This window comes from Cariama cristata, unplaced genomic scaffold (assembly GCF_000690535.1).
Source record: "Cariama cristata isolate BGI_N322 unplaced genomic scaffold, ASM69053v1 scaffold34113, whole genome shotgun sequence".
NCBI classification, from domain to species: Eukaryota; Metazoa; Chordata; class Aves; order Cariamiformes; family Cariamidae; genus Cariama; species Cariama cristata.
The window spans coordinates 4986-24439 of record NW_009608458.1 but is presented as its reverse complement, the minus strand read 5'-3'; the positions used below and the strand labels follow the sequence as shown (position 1 = coordinate 24439).

The 19454-nt window shown below is 43.2% G+C and overlaps 1 protein-coding gene across 1 annotated transcript; it reads left to right on the top strand.

Moving 5' to 3' along the window:
* The first annotated feature begins 269 nt into the window (after positions 1-269).
* On the top strand, positions 270-16194 carry PPP1R7 (protein phosphatase 1, regulatory subunit 7). Its single transcript, XM_009697130.1, has 10 exons — positions 270-348; positions 515-637; positions 4919-4974; positions 5963-6028; positions 6393-6523; positions 7409-7571; positions 11071-11187; positions 12180-12284; positions 13231-13317; positions 15819-16194. Exons 1-10 carry the CDS (start codon positions 306-308, stop codon positions 15993-15995), a joined length of 1068 nt encoding a protein of 355 aa, XP_009695432.1. The 5' UTR covers positions 270-305; the 3' UTR covers positions 15996-16194.
* The last annotated feature ends 3260 nt before the right edge of the window (positions 16195-19454 follow it).

The following is a 19454-nucleotide window of genomic DNA, read 5'->3' as shown; positions in this document are numbered from 1 at the left end:
AGCTTCAGGTCCCCAGGGCCAGGGTGGCCACCAGAGCTGTGGCTGGGTGAACGATGGAGGGATTTTGCAGATTGTGCTGGGGAGACGATTGCTTTTATCTGCAGGGATTTTTTTTTTTTTTTAATGCCTTTTCTTCTTCGTGTCATTGGTACTATTGTACATGATACTAATTTTTTTCTAAAAGCTTTAAAAATGTAATAGTTCTAATTCCATCTCCGTAATCTTTGGAATTGCACTTCATTGATCTAAGAAATTTCCTTTTTCCTCCAGTCTTCTTCCCAGATTGTTGGTTTTAGGAAGATGTGATGGGAGGAAAAAGTGCATCCAAAATCAAAGTAGAAACAAGGGGTAAGAGGCCTTTTATTTAAGACTAAACCTTTCATTTAGTTAACTTAGGATTTCTACTAACTGCATAGTGGTATATATGAATCCTGGTTATTATATCTGCTTGCTACTTCTTACCCCCACCCACTGCTGAAAATAGCCTAATTCTGTTATTATATATCTTACACAGTTGATAAGCGGATTGAATCGGAGGAGTCAGGAGACGAAGAAGGGAAGAAGCAAGCAGTTCGCTTAGTAACGGACCTCAGTCAGCAGAGCCTGAGAGATGAGCAGAATGGCGAGAACTCCGCAGGTACCTTGGCAAGCTGAATGATCACGTTAGGAAGTGTTGGCTTACCAGTGTGTACAGTAGCATGTGTGTATCAGTCCTTTGTGTTTCTTGTGGCTACGTGATGGTTGTATCAATGTTAGTTAACAGCACGAATCTGCCCTAGAGCAATCTTCTTTAAAAATAAATAAATGATAGTGTTATCACTGCTAAAAAAAAAAAGCTGTCTTCATTTTGTGGAACCACTATTATTAGACCTTTGGGTTTTTTTCTTGTTTACTTATTCATCCACATTTCTCTGAAATTTTTAATAACAAAATACAAAACACCTTTACTGATACTTTTTTTGTGGAAATGTAGTAACTTTCTGTGGAAAGATGCTGGAAATTTTCATTAGAAATGAACATAAGCAGCTTTTCATAGTTCTGCTTTTGTGTACGTAGTTTTTTTACCTGAAGAGTTGCAAGATTCCTTTGGAAGGCAAAGACGACTATTTCTAGATAGACAGAAGGAAACTGTCAATTTTATTTTTTTATTTTTAAAAATTCTAAGACATATCAAAATTATATCTGTTTCAATCCTCTTGACTTTAAACTTTTGCTACTGTTTTTACTGTTTACCGTTCTAATGAACACTGGGTGGAAATGTTGACAGACTTTTTTAAACCTGTGCATGTTGGATGGAAGAGTGTGCTTTTCAGTAGCTTGCACAGAATTTTTCAGAGCAGATCCATTTCTGAAGGCCCTGTATGATAATATGATCTGGGCTTTTGGTGCTAGCTAGCAATCTGAAATGTAATAGCATCCTTTTGATAGAGATGTTCATGTGATTATTATTGGTCTGGAAATGGAAGTGGAATAATGCAGCAAATTTTAATCCTTTTTGACTATGCATGTACTGCAAATCCCTCTTAATCTTAACCTTGCCCGTTAGAATTTGCAGAAGTATTTTCCAAACTAGTAAGTTAGTACGAGAATTTTTCATCTCCTCTGCTAACTAAATGAACTCTTATCTAGCTCTAATTCATTGTTGATCGTAAAAAACCTCTATATATTAATTAAAAAATGCTGTGGTGATATTTGTAAAAGCGTAAGAGCACACCTTGCAAACTGTACATTCCAAGCATTATACAATTAATAGAACCATGCACATCAGTCTTTTCCTTTGTGTGCATGTAATGTTGAGGGTTCGTTCAGCTGATGTAATTTAACTGTGCGTTTGAGGTTATATTTTGTATGTTGTTCCCTCAGGAATTATAATATTAGAGAAAATCCTTCAAGTGACGTACTTTTATTCCAGTGAAAGCAAGAAAAACACATTTACATTTGGTCACTGAATTACATTGGATACTATTTAATGTAATAACACTGGTGTTACTTCTACTTCCAAACTGTTAGGATTCAGAAAACTTCTACTAGGGCAGAAACCAGGCAGAGGAATGATTTTGGAACATTTGAGTTAGTTTCCGCAGCAGGCTTTGAGTTTCTGAGCTGAAAGGAAAACAAAGTTTTCCGTATTTTTCAGAGAAGATCATCAATAGAAAGAGCTCAAGCAGCTGAAATTTCAAATTCATCGTTTAGCTAATTCTCTGAGGAACAGCACCTCTTGTTTAGAAAGCTATTTATAATATTTTTCATGCATATGCAGTTAAAAAGTGTAGTTAGGCTTTTAGTTGCTTTAAATGCTTGTGGTACTGTGAACTTACATAACTCGGTAGCTACTGTTCCGTACTGCGGAATTTGCATTTCCTGAATGTCATATTTTTTTCCTACATCTGCAAAGCTGTGTAGCTTGCAGGCATGGGTTACACAAAAATTCACTTGAGTAACTTCTGCCAGAGCAATGGGGTTTTTTTTCCCCCCTTGAGAAACCTGCTGCGTTAAAAATTGTGGGTTAAAGCGCTGTTTGCCTACTTATTGCACGCAAGTGAAATTGCAGTTCTGTTTGTAAAGTGATTGCAGAAGGGTCAGTTTAGGTTGTTTTATGTCCACTTGGTTTGTACATAAAATGTCGTTTGACAATTGATAGGACTGTAAATTTGCTGGAACCATTTTTGTTTCTCTTCTTTGAGAGAAAATGTGCTTTAACGTTCCCATACCAATACTGATTTATCAGTGTTCCCAATATACACATTTCATTCAGACTGCTCTATGGAGAGTGTTTTATACACAGTACATAAACTTTATGAGAGTTGGCCTTATTACATAAATGCTGGTGCCTCTGTGTTCAGTTTTAAATTGCTTTTATTTCAGTGAATTCAGTACACGTGTCCTGTGTGATTTCATTTTGCGCCTTTGGACTGGAGTGCTTTTTTCCCTGTGCTGGCTCTACCAGGACTGGTCACTTGAAGCCATATGGCAAAAATATGAGGAGCTACCCATTGATAGATCCCAGAACGGAATATTTAACACATTGCCAAAACCAAATGTGTGTAAATGGTCTGTAATGGGTGCTGTGATGAAACACGTAATTTGTAGAGCAGCCTGCCAGCCAAACAAGATTGAAGAATTTTTTTTTACTTGAATTCTTTTGTTGTTGAGGAATTTTATTTTTTTTTTTCTGACTGAGTGCATTTTACTGTTGGACAACTTTAAAGTCTCAAAATGTGAAGTTCCTTCACCACAAGCACTAACATACTCCTACTACAACTTAATACAAGGGGAATAGTTTGGGTTTTTTATGTGATATCTCAAATAACTGTTGTTCCAAACTTGGACTGTGTTCCTGTTGGCTGTAAATTCAGCTAGGGTCCTTGTTTGGCTTGGAGCATTTTGTGCTGGCAGCCTTTGCACTCTAGAAATAGGTCAAAGAGATGCAGTCTTGCTAGCAGCAGGGTAGGGTATCCCACTCCCCTGCTGAAGTCCATAGCTCCTGATCTGGAGGAAAACCAAGGAAATTCAAGTGTTGCCCACTGCTAAAATGCTGACAGGCGTATGTACGCATGTCAGTTTTGCTGGCATTTCTATACCGCCATTCAATATCACCAAGCATACCAACTCATTTTGCATCCCCAAAATATAATTTATGCTTCCTGCTAATTTATACTATAAAGAATATTAAATGATGAGGGACAGAAGATTCCTTTTCAGTCTTAACTTCTGCAAGTCAATTCAGTTAGGGTTCTTTCCTGTTTGAGTGCCCAGGTAAGAGCAGTAGCCCAAATACAGCGAGGTAAATGACGGTGCATGGAGCTATCAAAACCTTGGAGTTTGGCAGTATTAAAAATAGTCACGCTTGCACTGTTCATCCTTAAATACTACTTACAGTGCCAAACATCAGTAGGAAAAACACTCAATAAGTATAGGGGACATTTGACATTTATGCGGATGTTGTAACCATGTGGGCTATAAAAATAGTCATTACTTCTGGGTTAATGGAATGAGCTTGCATACAGTAATGCAGGAGTTAATGCAAAACCTTTGGGATTTGACTGTGATTAAAGTTCCTTGTTTTTTTGGTAGTGCATACAGAAGTGACACACATGAAATGGAAAGGGGTTGCATATTGTATGTCTCTCTTGTGAAGTCAAATTAGACTTTCTTTGGGAATTGATGCAACCAGCACACTGTCGTCAACAAATGGGAATCAGGCATGAATTATTCAGCATGATTTTAATCCAGTAAACTTCGCTCCCTCTTGTGCTGTGATAGAAGCACAGCAAATGTTGGGCTGTCTTCCAGAGCTATAAAGACATTTCCCGAGAAAATGTATGCAGTGTGATAAACAATGTTTTCTAGCATATTAGTGAGTTCAGTCAAATAAAAGAAGGGACATCCATGCAAAAGTGTGCACAACATTGGCATAAACTGGCAGTATTTATGAAAGAAAAGCTGAAGGGTGAGATTGCTGAGATGCTTGGTCATTCCTGGCAGTATCACTAGACGGGTTAGATTCCTTCTTGGCAGTGTTGTATTAGGTTGTCAGAGAAGCATAGATGCTTTGGATGGTGTATCTTCAGAGGGATGATGTCCCTGAGTGTAAAGAAAAGAAATTCTGCCCAGATCGGTCTCAAGCCTGCATTATTCAGCAACCACACAGGCAGGCTGGGCAAGGTGCTGTTCTTTCTGACTTTGCATCTGGGCATGAAATTCTGTTGTTAAGAAAGCTTTTTTTCATGACTAGCTGTCAGGATGAAAGCCAAAGAGGTGAAGTATATTTTTAAGGCAGCAGATATCTGAACTGTGCATCTCATGTGTTTCTTCTGAGGAGCATTTGCTGCCTTTGTCTCTCCGGATGTTAGCCGTTGTTCTCTAGCCTTTAGCTGTCGGGTAGCAGAAGTTTATAATCTATCTGCTTCTCCTGCAGGAGAAGCAGAGACACCAGTGGACATGGAGACAATTAACCTGGACCCAGAAGCTGAGGTAAAGGCAGATTTTTGTCGTTACGGGCTTTATACAGCGGGAAGAAAAGGTAGGCAAAGGCAAGTATTGAAACCTGTTTAAATGATCTAATTCTTCTGAAGGTGCTGGCTACTGTGATCTTCCCCAGAATTGATTCAGAGCCTTTAGACTAGAAGTAGAGGTGTCTTATTCTTGATCAGTAGCTGAAACATTTTCTTAGTAATTTAGGAATTTAAATGAAGCGTGGAGGCACTGAAAGTGGGGCTATACTGCAAGCATTATTGACAGCCTTGGAGCTTTTGTGAGAATATCTTTAATGAACTGATTGCTGCTGTCAGACCCATGATTTGTGATAGGCAGAGCTGCTTAACCAGCCTTGTGCCTTGGCATCAGCAGCCTCCTAAGCCTGTTAGCTGGAGAGTTTTTGAGCTTGGGTGGTGAAGTGCTCTATTTCTCTTTGATTGACTGACCGGCAAAACTGGAACATCTGGGGCTGGACAGCACAGATGTGGGGTGCATCAGCTGATTGCCAGGGCAGAGTTGACGTTCACAGAACCACCACGTTATTTGAACTATCAGTGGTTCCTGTTCATCTGAGGCCTGGAACTGGAAATAGCAAGGTGTGTTCAGGTGTTTCTCTAACCCCTGGTAAAGTGAGTAAGAGAATTGTATGCAACACGTTATTCATGCTAGACAGCAGAATTTGTGTGTCTCAGTAAATTTGGAATTTACTGCAAAAGACTTCTGGTTTTGGCAAAACAATGCTCAGACTCAGGAAAGGACTGTTGCCTTTTTGCAGATAACTGCGTTTGCGGTTGACAAGCTTAGGCCACATGCGTCACCTGTGGTGGTAAAATCATGTGCCAAACCTGATTTTCACAAGCTCTTTGAAGGGAAGTTTTAATGAGCTACACATTTTGTAAGACTATCATTTTCCTTAGAACAAAGTACCAGGTTGATCTTTGAAGAGTGTTTTGAGGCAACTGCTGAATCTCTCCATTTCTTTCAGGATGTTGACTTGAATCACTTCCGAATTGGGAAGATTGAAGGATTTGAGGTGCTCAAGAAAGTGAAGGTAAGAATGCTAAGGAATAGAGAATGCCTCTTGGAACTGGAGATTTTGCATATCTAGAGATCCTAATGAGTTCACTTCATGTTTAACTGAAGGAGGTAGTGTTTACCCATTTGTCAAGTAGTAATAAAAATCCTGGGGTTTTGCAAGTTGGTTTTGGAAGTGGATGAGAGACAACGTGTCAGGGCTCATCCTAAGAGATACATTCTGTACAGAAAAAAAAACAACCAACGAACAAACAAAACCCCAACAAAACTTAAAGGTGAAAAAAAAACCCGAACTTTATTGTCTGTATACCAAAAGGCATTACATGCTGTCATTCATATCCATTTTCCTGTTTATTTTTAAACTTTTCCCCAACTATTAGACTCTATGTCTCCGTCAGAATTTGATTAAGCGTGTTGAGAATCTGGAACAATTGCAGACCTTACGGGAACTGGATCTCTATGACAATCAAATTCGGAAGATCGAGAACTTGGAGTCTCTGGTGGAACTTGAGTGAGTCCAGGGGAATCACCAGGATTACATTGAGGATAGTTTGCCGCTCACTGAGTTACTTATGCTGTTCTTATTCCAGTATTTATCAGCCAGGCCTTTCTCATGATTCATTTGGGTGCTCTGTGAAGGGTAATGTCCTCCATTGATATTTAACCTGTGCAGTAAACTAGTTTCATTATCCTGAAGCTTCCCAGGGACAGTCAGCTGGAAATGAAACATGTGCTGAGTAAAGCAACAAGAATGATAGGTGGTTGCAGCTTCTGTGCAGGTGTGGAAGCACTCAGGCACCCCTTGCTCTTGGCAGCAGGAGCTCCGTATAACAGGTTTTTGTTCCTGCAAAAAATGATGAGATTTCAGGTGGGATTAGGACTTTTTTTGGAGGGTGTTAGGGAAGGAGTAGTGCTCTTCCCAGTTTCTGGCACTTGTCTGTGATCCCTCTGGAGATACATTACAAAACTGTTCCTACTGGGGCGAGGAGGACTGACCTACTTCTCACAGTCATAACTGCTACATGCTTATGGGAGGCGTTGACATTGTCCTGTCAGAGGCAGATCTTGTAGGCATGTACCTTTCCCAAGGAATATGCAGTACTGAAAACTGACTTCCTCCCACAGTGGCAGCTCTGCGGCTGGGTAAAATGATGGCTATCTTCTGCGTGTGACACATTTATTTATTTATTTTTCCCTGACACACTGGAAGTATTTTGGAAGTTATATTTGTTGTCATTTCTGATAAAAGGAAATGACACTCATGACTGTAGCTTCAAGGCCTAGCGAAGTGCTTGATCTCTGCAGGTAGTGAGGTTCCCCACCGATTTATGAGTGCTTCTTCCAGAATCATCTATGCTTGATGGACTGAAGAGACCTTTGTTTTGTTTTACCTCAGGATCCTGGACATCTCCTTTAACGTTCTGCGGCACATTGAAGGACTAGATCGGCTTACCCAACTTAAAAAACTCTTCCTTGTCAACAACAAAATCAGCAAAATTGAGAACTTGAGCAACTTGCAGATGCTACAGATGTTAGAGTTGGGATCGAATCGAATTCGGGTAGGCTTGTTCTACAAGATGTTAGCTGGAGAGTTTTGAGCTCTTCAGCTTGGGATTAGCCTTTTCTGAAAGTGCACTTCATTGACTTTGACTTGCAATTTTGTTCTTTTTATTGTTCCAGTCATTTAATGTGTAATTGCTTATTGCTGCACATGCTGACTTCTTTAATTATGTGTGCGTGTAGTGCCTGGCTACTAAATTACTATTAATGAATTTCTCTCTTTAATGAAGTCATGCATCCCCTGTGTGTTGCCTTTTGCAGATGACCGTTTCCTCCTGCTAGAGAACCAAGCCTATCAAAACTAGCAGTTATTGCTTTCTCTTACCTTCCTAGAGGCTGGTGCTGTGTTGATAAAACCTATTGAATGCAAATTTAATTCTAGTTTGATTTGTACGTGTAATTGATAACATGCTACCTCAGTCAGTCTCACTAAGGAAAAAGATTTTCTTGAGGCTTTGCTCTGAAATGCCTTGAAAACCTGGTACTGTACTGCTGATTACTTTTTTTTTTATTGTGCAGTTTATGATTTTTTCAATTTAGGTGGTTTAAAATCTGTGCCACTTAAAAGGAAGCAATTCTGAGTAGTCTCTCCTGTCCTCAAGGTATGCTTTTCTGCATTTTGCCCAGTTTGTAAGAGAACTGGTGAAACAGATGTCACAAAAGACTTGCAATATGTAAAGTAAACTATTAATTTTTTAGAAGCTTTTCAGTTACATACACTTTAGAAAAGACCTGTAACAGATGAGGGCATTTCAATCTGAAAATTGTCTGAGCTGGTGCTCCCCATTTGCAGTCTCTGAAAAATTGCTTGTGCTGAAAGAGCAAATTAAACCGTTTGTGCTCTGTATTTCAAGCCTTGTAGAAGCACGCTTCTCTCTTCTAGAAAAGAAGGAAACTTCAGCTATTATAAAGAGCCTTTTAAGGCAGAAATGTGTGCTGATTTTATGAACTGGAAAAAAATTGTATTTTGCTCCTAAAGCTAAACTGGACTGAACTCTTTTCCATCCAAAGGAATTTCTACTTTGGAAATGAAATTACTTAGGGGAATAAATCTAGAGTGTGAGAATATCAGCCAGATCAGATTAGTGATTAGGAACCTTAGAGTTTGCATAGTTTGGGGGAACATGAGTTGGAGAGATGCACTTTCCTTTGTTTAGAAACATAACAGGGTAAGCACTGATCTTTACATTTCAAAAGCTAGGTTAAGCAAAACTGTACTGTATTCCACATCTAAGCATCATTACCTTCTGCAAAAAAAAATCCAGCTAGATTTTTGAATTGATACTTAGGCGGTACATTGCCACCGGCATTGTCAAGCTGAAGAGTATCTTTTAAACAATCGGGTTTATTTTTTGACACACAATTTATTTTATGTGTGTTTTCCCAGCTTTGAGCCTGAGCATATTAACAAAACAAAACAACCAAAAACCCCAGAGTTATCACTGTATGGGTAACACAAGCTTCTTAAATTATTTTTAGCATTTTTTTCTGTTTATCTGTTAATTCTGTTATGGCTTCTTCGAACAGCACTGCTCTATGCTTCTAATTGCTTTCCTGTGCCTAGGCTAGGCATGAAGAAATAAATCTCATGTTATTTGGGGGCACCTAGAACTCTTTTAATAGTTTTATGTTGGTAGGGTGGCCTGGCTGTGTGGGCATACAGGTGGACATATCCTTAATTCTTTAGGGTAAAAGCCTATGGACTGTCCGTTCAGGCAGCATTCTTGGCTCTGATGTGCTCATCCCCTGTGCATTAAAACTTCTGCAGTAACGCTGTCTTAGTCACTTTGCTGCACACGCTAACCTTTCAGAGTGCACTTACCTGGGGTCCGTCATGACTTAGTAAACACTTGTAGATCTGTTCCTTTTGTATGAATGGTGGGGAAGCTGAACTTTATGCTTGAGCTGAATCATTTCATGCTTTTTTTTCCAAAGTTGGACTGAGGCAACTGTAAGGCAAGCACTTCTTTATTTGTTCCTAAGGTTTTTTTTCCCCTTGTGTCCATCTGTTTCATGCTCTCACTTAAGTGTGGCTTTTTTATAGCTTTAAGTAGGCTTTTTTCCTGACTCTTTCTTCTCAAGATCCTCAGAGTCACAAATATTTCCTCCTCAGGGCTGGGGGAGCTACCAATGAGCAACAAATCTCTCATTTTCTTGCAAGGTCAAAACAGGGGTAAGTCTACAGGCCAGAAGGAGGGTGAATCCAAATCTGAGCTGATAAACACCTTATGTTAAATCTGTTGGCAGTTGTGGGATAGCGGTTGAAAAGCTTCTGTTCTTTCCAGAGTGTATCTATAAATTCATAGTGTGTGTTTGTGTCCATCTTCCTCTTCCTTCCTTTATACACGCACAGGTAAACGTGCACGTGCACACACACACACAGAGTAATCTAAGTGGTGCTAGGACTCAGTGGCCTGTCTCAGCAGCACTACTGGTCTCTGAAACTCTGGCAGGCAAGAAGGATGTGGAAGGGCTGAGTTGTCACAAGGTACTTGAGCACAGATGCACAGCTCTGTGTGTTTCCATATCCATATTACTGTTGTTCTGTGAGCTGAAGCCTGTTTTTAAAATTCTTGTCTCTTTTAACAGCAGCTTTTTTTGAATTAAGAGGTTTTCCCCTGCAAAAAAACCACTGTGTTTTCTTCTGTTTACAGGAGCTTCTTCTAAGCCCATCCTTTTCTCCTTTTCTTGCCCTTTTTTCTCTCTTCTGTTTGTGCTTTCTGGTGCCCCTTCTTTTGCAAATAAAGAATATGGTTCTTCTTGATGCCTCACAGAGGTCTTTATTTTCTCCCACTGAAGGCTGAGCTCGGGACTGAAACTGGTATAGCGTATATGTTCTGCTAGTAGCATGTATATTTAAAACATGTACATCACTTTAATTAGTATGTGTATGTTCTGCCAGTAGCATGAATATATAGCCAGTAGTTAAACACATTAACACATACACCCGTGAGACAGTTAACCTTGCTTATGACAGAGAAACTGTTGTGCAGAGAAGCTAAACAGCTTGCCTCTGACTGTGTTATGCAGTCACTGATGGTCAGGACTAAATTTGTAAATTGTATTTTCTCCTTCCAGATTATCTTTCCATTCACTAGTGACAGATTTTTCTTGCTTCACAAATGAGGTATCTCCTGCCCTGGATACACCTCATGGCCCAGGGAATGTCACTTCAGTGCTTCCTGAGCCTTTTCATTCTCTGCTCTTGCTGTCTGGACAGTGGAGGCAACAGCCAGGACAAAGCGACGTGACACTTGCTGAAAATCAGCGAACGGTAGTGCCACAAACCAGCTGTCACACGGGCTGAGGTTTGCTGTCAGTGCACAAAGTCCTGTGCTTACCCTGCTCTTGGGTCGCAAGGGAGGCCCTATCTTGTGCGCGCTTTGTGTTGCAGAATTGGCAGGCTTGTGTTTCTCAGGAGTGCAGCTCTGTGGGGCAAGGCTATACTGCCTCTACAGGTTGGAGTTTGGTGTCACAGCAATTTTGGTCGTTTTGCAGGCAATTGAAAACATCGACTCCTTGGCTAATCTTGACAGTCTGTTCCTTGGAAAGAATAAAATCACCAAGCTCCAGAACTTGGACGCGCTGACAAACTTGAGTGTGCTCAGTATACAGGTATTGATTCTACTTTGTACTGTTATGTTTTGAACAGCCTTGGTTACGTGAACCACCTTGTCATTTATGCTAAGCTCTTCTGAATCAGCAGGTCTTCAGTGTTTGAGTCAAACTCCTATACTGGAAGAAAGTGGGATATTCTCTGTGCTGTCTTTTCTCCTTCTTTCATACTAAATGAGACTGACAGACACTGATAAGATGATAAAACAAATGTTTGATTTTTGTGAAAGAAAGAAGAGGAAGTTAATGTTATCCCCTATTTCCTTCCTGAAGTACTGTTTCCTAATATATTATGATAACATCAAATGAGTTATGCCAGGGAAGTCATTATAATGGCAGCAGGCTCAGTGTCACTACCTTCCTTGTGAAGAGGGAAGAAATGTGAACAAGCCTGTGCTAAATAAAATCTGTCCTTAATGAGCTTATGGGAAGTTTCTTCCTTTTAAAAAGGTGGAATAAAAGATGCTCAACTAATTTCTTTCACGGAGTCTCCTTCTCATCCATATGACAATGCTAGTGCATTCTAATGTCTCTTACAGCTGTTGGTAAGAAAGGCATACTCGCTACGTGTTGTAGTACCTGCATGCATCATTATTCTGTAGGATGTAAAGAATTAGGTACAGCAGAGTGTATTGGGATGGAAGTGGTGTAACTTCTCTTCTGACCATTCCATTAAAAAGACCTACAAAATGAATGCTATTAATGTGTAGGCTTGTTGTTTCTAAAGACACCAAGTGAAAAACTTTCAGGCTACAACTTTTGATGGGAAGGTCAGAGTCTGATTCTTCTAAACTTAGAGACTTTGGCTCCCATGGAGCTTCCTTATGCATCCGTGGTGCAGAGACCAAATGAGCTGCGCTCTTGAGATCAGCATGGACCCAAGCAGACTGTTTCTCCTTCCCATCTGTACTTCAGAGAGGTGCTTTTTCTCCAGTGACTGACTTGGGTTTTGGTTTGTTTAGAGTGGACTAAAACTGCTGTTCCACTTTCAGAATAACCGTCTGACCAAGATTGAGGGGCTGCAGAGCTTGGTGAATCTGCGCGAGTTGTACCTCAGCCACAACGGCATCGAAGTCATCGAGGGACTGGAGAACAATGTGAGCAGGCTCTTGCTGTGTGGCAGAATTGCTGCCCTCAGCTGCTCCCCTTAGTGGCTGTGCTTTTGGGGAAGTTTTTGTTCCTCAGCTTCCCCAGTTACACGTGGGGTCCTGAGTCTCTTGAAAAGACCACAAAGATCCAAGTATTTATTACGTTAAAATATCTTGCATGAGTGAAGCTCCTCCAGATGTTCTGGAGGGGAATTGTTTTCATGACCTGGGGTGGGGAAGCACAAGATGTGGTTAATGCAGCAGCCTGGCTGATCTTCAGCAATGGAAAGCCTGATGGCCGCTGTCCCTGCTGCAGCCTTTGGGACAGCAGTTTGTAGATAACCATGAGTTCTTTTCGTTAGGACAACAACTGGAGCTTGGGAGTAAGAGAGAAAAGCCATGGCATTGGCTTGCCTTTGTGTCAGTATACATTGCTAGATTTCTGGGTAGGATTGACTTCACAGAAGCCTGTAGCATTTTCATTCTCCCCCAACAGCAGATGGCATTGTCAGAGAGCAGAGGCAATCTGGAACTCAGTTGGCTGTGTGCAAGGCAGAAAAAAAAATATTTTAAAAAACTTTCGAATTTCCTGCTGCAACAAGTATGTTCGACTCTGCTGCACGAGAGAACACTTACAATCTGATTTTTAATGGCTTCCTATTCTTAATGTAGTACGAGGAGAGCTCACTTTTTAGGAGCCCTTGGCTGGCAGTTGCCATCTGACCAGTAATGGCTTTCACTTTTGTCACATGGCTTCTGGGAGGTCAGTAACTCAGCTTAATTAAAAACAGTTTTCCTTGCTGTATTTAGGCAGTGAGAGTTCTTGTGCTGCATGTAAGAGTTCTCGTGCTAATGTGTCTTTGTTTCTGACGGTTTCCAGCTCTGGGCCTGAAAAAAGTGGGACAGACAAGATGAAAGGAAATCTGGTCTAATGTTTTTCTGTTTGCCTGTCTAGAACAAACTCACAATGCTGGACATTGCATCCAACAGAATCAAGAAGATTGAAAATATCAGTCACCTAACAGAGCTGCAGGAATTCTGGGTAAGCGCAGGCTGGAGCTGTTCCTGAAATGTCCGTGCGACAGTGAAAGAAACCCTTCTGATGGGGAGCAGTGGGAGGGTGGTGGACATGTATGTCTTAGAGGAAACTCTTCTTGTTCTGCTGACCAACTTTAAGATCTTGACAGTCCACATGGATAGAGTATATGACGGTTACCCCTAAGGAAGGAGTAGAGCTTAAAAAATTCTTTGCAGGGCGTTGCTTAGTGGTAATGAGCCTGTCCCTACCTAGGAAAGAGGCCCTGCCTTCATGCTTGCGATGGTTATGAAACAGCCCTACTGTGTCCTATTTTTGCAGGTCTTGTCTTTCTTTAGGAGAGCCTGACAGTGTAATGGGGAAGGCTGATATTGTCTCACCACTGCACTGGAGCACAGTACCTGTTTAGAGCAGAATTGTTATGTTCGTGTTGTTATAAACGTGAAGAAAACGAACCCATCTTCTGATTTACTTCCATTCCTGTGAGGCAGATAACTGGTCAGGGTTGCTTCTGTTTTTCTGGCACCCTGAATGGCTAAGCCCTAAGTCTGCTCAGCAAGTACGCAGAGACAGCTGCTCCTGAAACATCAGTACCCTGCTGTATTTGGGAGCTGTGTACCAATCTGCTCATGTTTGGGGGGAAAAAAGCAGCAGATGTTTGTGAGTTGGCACGTGCTTTAGCTCTTGTAGATTTTCTGCATGTCGAGGCTGAGAATAAGAGTTGTGCTGCTTAATGTCTGTCATTTGGAGTTGTTATTTAAACTCTTGGGCAGAGGCTGAGAGAAAAGGAGTGGAAAGCAGCTGCAAATGAAACCAAGCTAAAGCCTGGAGCCCGGGCTACTTGGGCCATTTTCCTCATCTTGTAGTGTGGCTTAGCAGAAGGCTAGTGGTGTTACCTGGCCGTGACTGTTCTGTAGGGAACTCTTTAAATAACAGGAGCTGAGAAGCCCATTCAACGTGACATCTTTTGGGCCGTAAAAATGAGACAGTGCAGTGTGGCTGGCAGTGTGATCCTGTGCAATTTCCTCCAGCCTTCCTCTTTGCTGTTGCTCTGCAGCATTGCACAGCTGTTTCCACTTGTTTTACAGAAAGTAAAGGGAAGATCCTAACCTCATTGGACTTCCTTTGCAAAAACACTAGTGCGTTTTTGCACTAGTGACACAGGAGAGCATTGGCCAAGATCTGTTAGCTGAACCTGGAAAATACTTTCCTGGCTTTTTTCCACTTTAACACTAAGTTTTTTTTAAAAAAAAAAAAAGCTTATGTGCTTTTTGATAAAGAGCAGGGCAGAATTTCCTTTGGTGTGAACAAGTGTTGCATCTACTGCTTTGTATTTCTTCACTGACAGTAGAGTTAAAGCCATGTAATAAAGTCCTTTAACACCTTAAGGAAGCAGAATTTCAAATCCTAGATCCTGTGGGAATCTTCTAACAGTTTCCCAGTACCACCTCCCCTGGGGTGGGACTGAGATGTCTGAAGGTCAAGTGAAGTAATGTTGCGATGAGCTGTAACAGAATGAAAGAGCTAGCAGGTTTTCTTCGGAGTCTTAGTGCAGGCTCTTAACTACACAGCCATCTTCAGTGGGAACGCTGGCAGTTTTCTTTCACTGAACTAGCTGGAGCGAGGCCGCTGGAGAAAATAGAGCTGCTTGTCTGGTGCCCAGCAAACAGGGCACACAAGTTTCCACTTTACCATGGGTGCCCAATGCGAAGAACAACAGTTGTTGAGGGGGGTCAGAGCCAATCCATTGAATTCTTTTAAATTTTTTTTTTATTTAAAGGTGATATTGCCTCTGTATCCAAAAGCAAAGGGTGGCTGTAGTCTCTAGGTTGGACAGCATGTGGCCATCTTGCACACTTTGCTTCCTCGCCAGGCAGTTGAAGCATTCATCCCCTTGCATGGGAATTCCTTTGCAGTGCCAGCAGTGAGGCAGCTCCCGAGGCTGACAGGAGGAGAACCTGAATTGGAGAGCTTGGCACTTTCTCTGGAGTGCAGAAGCAGTTTTTGTGGGGAAGTGATGTAAAGGAGAGTGGAAAATACCACTTTTCACATCAGCTTGGGACCTTTTTTAATATTTCCTGAAATTAAAGATAGATGTCACAGTGGAAGAAAATCTTGACGTAAAGATTTGCAGCCCTTAAACGAACAGGGTATGGGCTGGGACACTGTATAAAGAGATTGTTGAGTCTTTCCCAGCAGACTAGTTGGACTGGATACGCTATCTGAAGGGTGAAGCATTTGACTGGGAACCCAGGACAGTGTGGGGAACTTGGGAGATGGCTAGTGAGGCCTCGAGCGTGAGACGGGAAAGCACATCTCCGAGGTTCCAGGGGGAGAAGGATCACGTAGACAGGGTCATCTTATACACACGTGAAGACTGCACAGCATCGCTGCCCCTGGGTAGTAGCGATCCCCCTGAGCAGTGTTAGCGTGGCTACGTTTCTGCTAACCAGGCTTTTAGTTTGGAAGTATCTCTTTGTGTGAGTGTGCCTCTGTGTGCTCTGCAGATGAATGATAACCTCGTCGAGAGCTGGAGCGACCTGGATGAGCTGAAAGGAGCGAAGAACTTGGAAACTGTATATCTGGAGCGAAACCCCTTGCAGAAGGATCCCCAGTACCGGCGCAAAATCATGCTGGCCCTCCCGACTGTCCGGCAGATTGATGCCACCTTTGTTCGATTCTGAACCTCCTGCTGCTCTCCTTGAAGAAATGTCCCGGCTGGGTTTTTTATCCACTTTCCACTCCCTAGGTCTTCAGTACACTGACACTCGCAGAGCAAACGGTCAATAAAAAACACTGAATACCAGATCTTGTGTACGATGCACTCATTGTTTTTGAAATGTTGTTGTTATTCTTATTATTATTAAATCTTAACACAAGAGACTTCCTTGTGCTTCTGTCTGTTATTTGTGGGGGTGAAGTTTTGCTGGAAAGTGTTTGCAACAAGACTGAAGCCACTTGGAGCCACTTGCTGACTTTTGTTGACTCTGTGACACACCTTCACGTTAATGATGTCCTTGCAAACATCACTTCCAGATCCGGGCTTAACGGTGGTTTGTAAAAATGTGAAATAAGGTGGTTACGGCATCAACGTGGGGAAGAATCTGCTAGCGATGCCCGTCCAGGTTATCAGCTGTGAGTCAGTGCTAAATATCTGCTTGTAAAACAGAGGGTGGGTGGGCCTTTCTGTGGCAAATTTTTTTTTTTTTTTTTGAACACGACTACAAGCTTATTAGAAGATTGAGCACAAATAGCTTGAGGTATGAAAGCGGTGTGAGGATGTACATGCCTGGATAAGCTACCGGCCTTCATGGAGTAAGGCTTCTGTGTTTAAATGTAGTGCTGTAGACTGAGGTGGGAACTGGAAAAGGGGTGAGGTAAGAGGGGCTGCGGATTTCACTTGAGGTGAGGGGTCTGGTCTGTACTTAGAGGTTCTTGATTGGTGGCTGTGGCTTCATTTGCCTCCTGATGTCCCAGGATTTGTCAGAGCGAAGGACAGTAGATGCTGAGCTGTTTTGCTCCTCCTTCCTGGGCTGAATCTGAGGCTGCTTCCAGATCCCTTCCAGAATAAGGGAATGCTGGATGCGGCCTGCAGCTCCTCGATGACCACGCTGAATGTCCCCGCTGCCTGAAGTGAAGCCGAGAGGCTCAGTGGACCTTCTGATTTGTATTGAAAAGGGTGGACTTGTTGATGTCGTGTGACTTTGTGTTACAAACACCATTGAGGTCCCTTGGTAGAAACTCCTCGCAAAGCCCACCTGCCTGGAGGGCCCGGCGCCTGGGCTGCAGTTTTGGCCGCGTGAATCCAGAGAAGAGTAAGACCTAGCCCTCCGTGAGGGGCTCAAGGGGGCTTTGTACTGATGCGGGAGGGGACGGCAGGATTACTGCGGTGTAGTGAAAGCTGCTGCTTGTTTCACTGCTGTACATCTCTGTCATTAGTTATTTGACTTCTGCTGAGTGACAGCTGTCATCTTCAAGCTGTCAGTGCCTGCTGGAGCTGGCTTTATTTGTGGTAGGAGTCCTCAAGCACTTTTGCGAAATTGGCCTCTTTAGGAATTATTTAGGCTGTTCTGTGCCCAATGTACTCGGCATTATCTTAGCATTGTCTTTTGCTTGTTATTACCACTAAATTAATACAACCGATATTAGGATTAAATATATTAATGCTACAGGTCAGCATGGTAAGGGTTTGGTGGCACTTTGTTACAGACAGCGTTTGCACTCAGGACACAGTGTGAATCATGTCCCACTTCTGCTAAATACGGCGACGTGGCATTGCCGTCCCTCTGCGCCCATATTTGATCGGGGCAATTGAACTTCGTACCTCCCATGGCTGGAAAACCTCCCTGGCAGCACTTTCTGTCCGCCGCTGTGTTTGTCTAATGGCTGTGTCACTGAGCCGGGGGAACAGCCGCTGCCCGGGCCAGGCTGGCGTGGGTGTTTCAGTGTGAGCTGGCCGGGAGGAGAATGGAGTGAGTGGGTCTGCAGCAGGCACAGGGGGGAGATGTCCGTGTGCTCCAGCCCTTAGGAATTTCCTATTCAGTGAACCTGTGAGATAGCTAGGAGACATTTCCAACGTGGTCATAGAACCATAGAATCATTATGGTTGGAAGAGACCTCAAAGATCATCAACCATATACCCAATGCCACCATGTCTACTAAACCATGTCTCGAAGCACCACATCTAAACGTTTTTTGAACACCTCCAGGGACGATGACTCCACCACCTCCCTGGGGAGCCCGTTCCAATGCCTAACAACTCGTAACAGTGAAGAAGTTCTTTCTAATGTCCAACCTGAACCTCCCCTGGCGCCACTTGAGACCATTTCCTCTCATCCTATCGCTAATTACCGGGGAGAAGAGACCGACCCCCACCCGGCTTCACCCTCCTTTCAGGTCATTGTAGAGAGCGATCAGGTCTCCCCTCAGCCTCCTCTTCTCCAGACCAAACCCCCCCAGCTCCCTCAGCCGCTCCCCATCAGACTTGTGCTCCAGGCCCTTCACCACCTTCGTTGCCCTTCTTTGGACTCGCTCCAGCCCCTCAAGGTCCTTCTTGAGGTGAGGGGCCCAAAACTGAACGCACTATTCAAGGTGCAGCCTGAAAAAACTTTTGGAAATAAAGTGCAAGCTTTAGGTCCATAGCGCCTGCAGAGAAACGTAGCAATGAAACACATATTTGAAGTATGAAAGTTGTGCAAGGGATGTGTAGGTTTGCAAGTTCTCTGGCAAAAAAACCCGCAAATTCTGACTGTTTTTTAAAGGAAGCAGCTCCCTTCCCTCTCTTAGGGATTGGCCCAGAGTTGATAGCGATGGGCTGTTGGTGTCAGCAGGAGATTTGCTGGTCACTGCACATCAACCTCAAAGGTTTTGTTGGGCCATTGCCCATCAGAGCTGCCTTCCAACCTGCTGCCCTGTCAAACGATAGAGAACTGTAACAAGAAAACAATTGGGAGGAGTGTTCAAAATTTTGCTCTTGGTGGTCCTTTGGTTCCTTTTGAGCTGACATGGATTTCAATCTTTGGAAGAGTGGGGTGAATCCCTTCTTCTTCGGCAGGAGACTGGTAGCATTAAGCCGGACAGTGTAGCCCCGTGGAAGCTTCTGGAGGTTCCCTTCAAGGGTTGTGTTCCTTTGGCTTGCCTGGCGCAGCTCTGCAATGGGTTGAGATGCCACAGAAGCTGCTGGAGGCGGTGGGGTGAAGCCCGGCATGGCCGGGGAGAGCTGCACCCTGCCGTGCCACTGAAGTGGGGCGATTGGCCTCATCCTGCCTCAGGTGCGTGCGTGTGGTGTGATGAGTTGCTTTGAGCCCCTCCAAGGCTCCAGGAGCACTCCCTGGGGACTGTAAAAGCAGCGTCTCGGCCGCTCGCTGCTGCGCACCGACGTTGTCCCCTGGGCTGCTGGCTGGTGGCATGCCCCTTGGTTGGTAGCACCTGGGAGGCGAAACAGCGCTGGGTTTTTTTTTCCTCTTCCCTCCCCAAAGTTGCAAAAACTTTTCTCTTGGGAAGGTGTGAGGTGAGCATGGTGCTTAAAGCTTCCCTGGCACCCCAAAATCCTTGTGCCTTGGCCAGGCACTGAACCCTCCAGGGTGCAGGGGAGGACCTGCGGCCCCTCGCTGCTGCTCCGTGGCTTTGGTGGTGGGGGGTGC

Bases quoted from the DNA above. Each gene is read 5' to 3' on its own strand.
- PPP1R7 (XM_009697130.1), top strand. From the start codon at position 306: ATGGGAGGAAAAAGTGCATCCAAAATCAAAGTAGAAACAAGGG. The intron at 638-4,918 runs GTACCTTGGCAA...CTTCTCCTGCAG, and splicing joins GAATGGCGAGAACTCCGCAG to GAGAAGCAGAGACACCAGTG. The intron at 6,524-7,408 runs GTGAGTCCAGGG...GTTTTACCTCAG, and splicing joins GAGTCTCTGGTGGAACTTGA to GATCCTGGACATCTCCTTTA.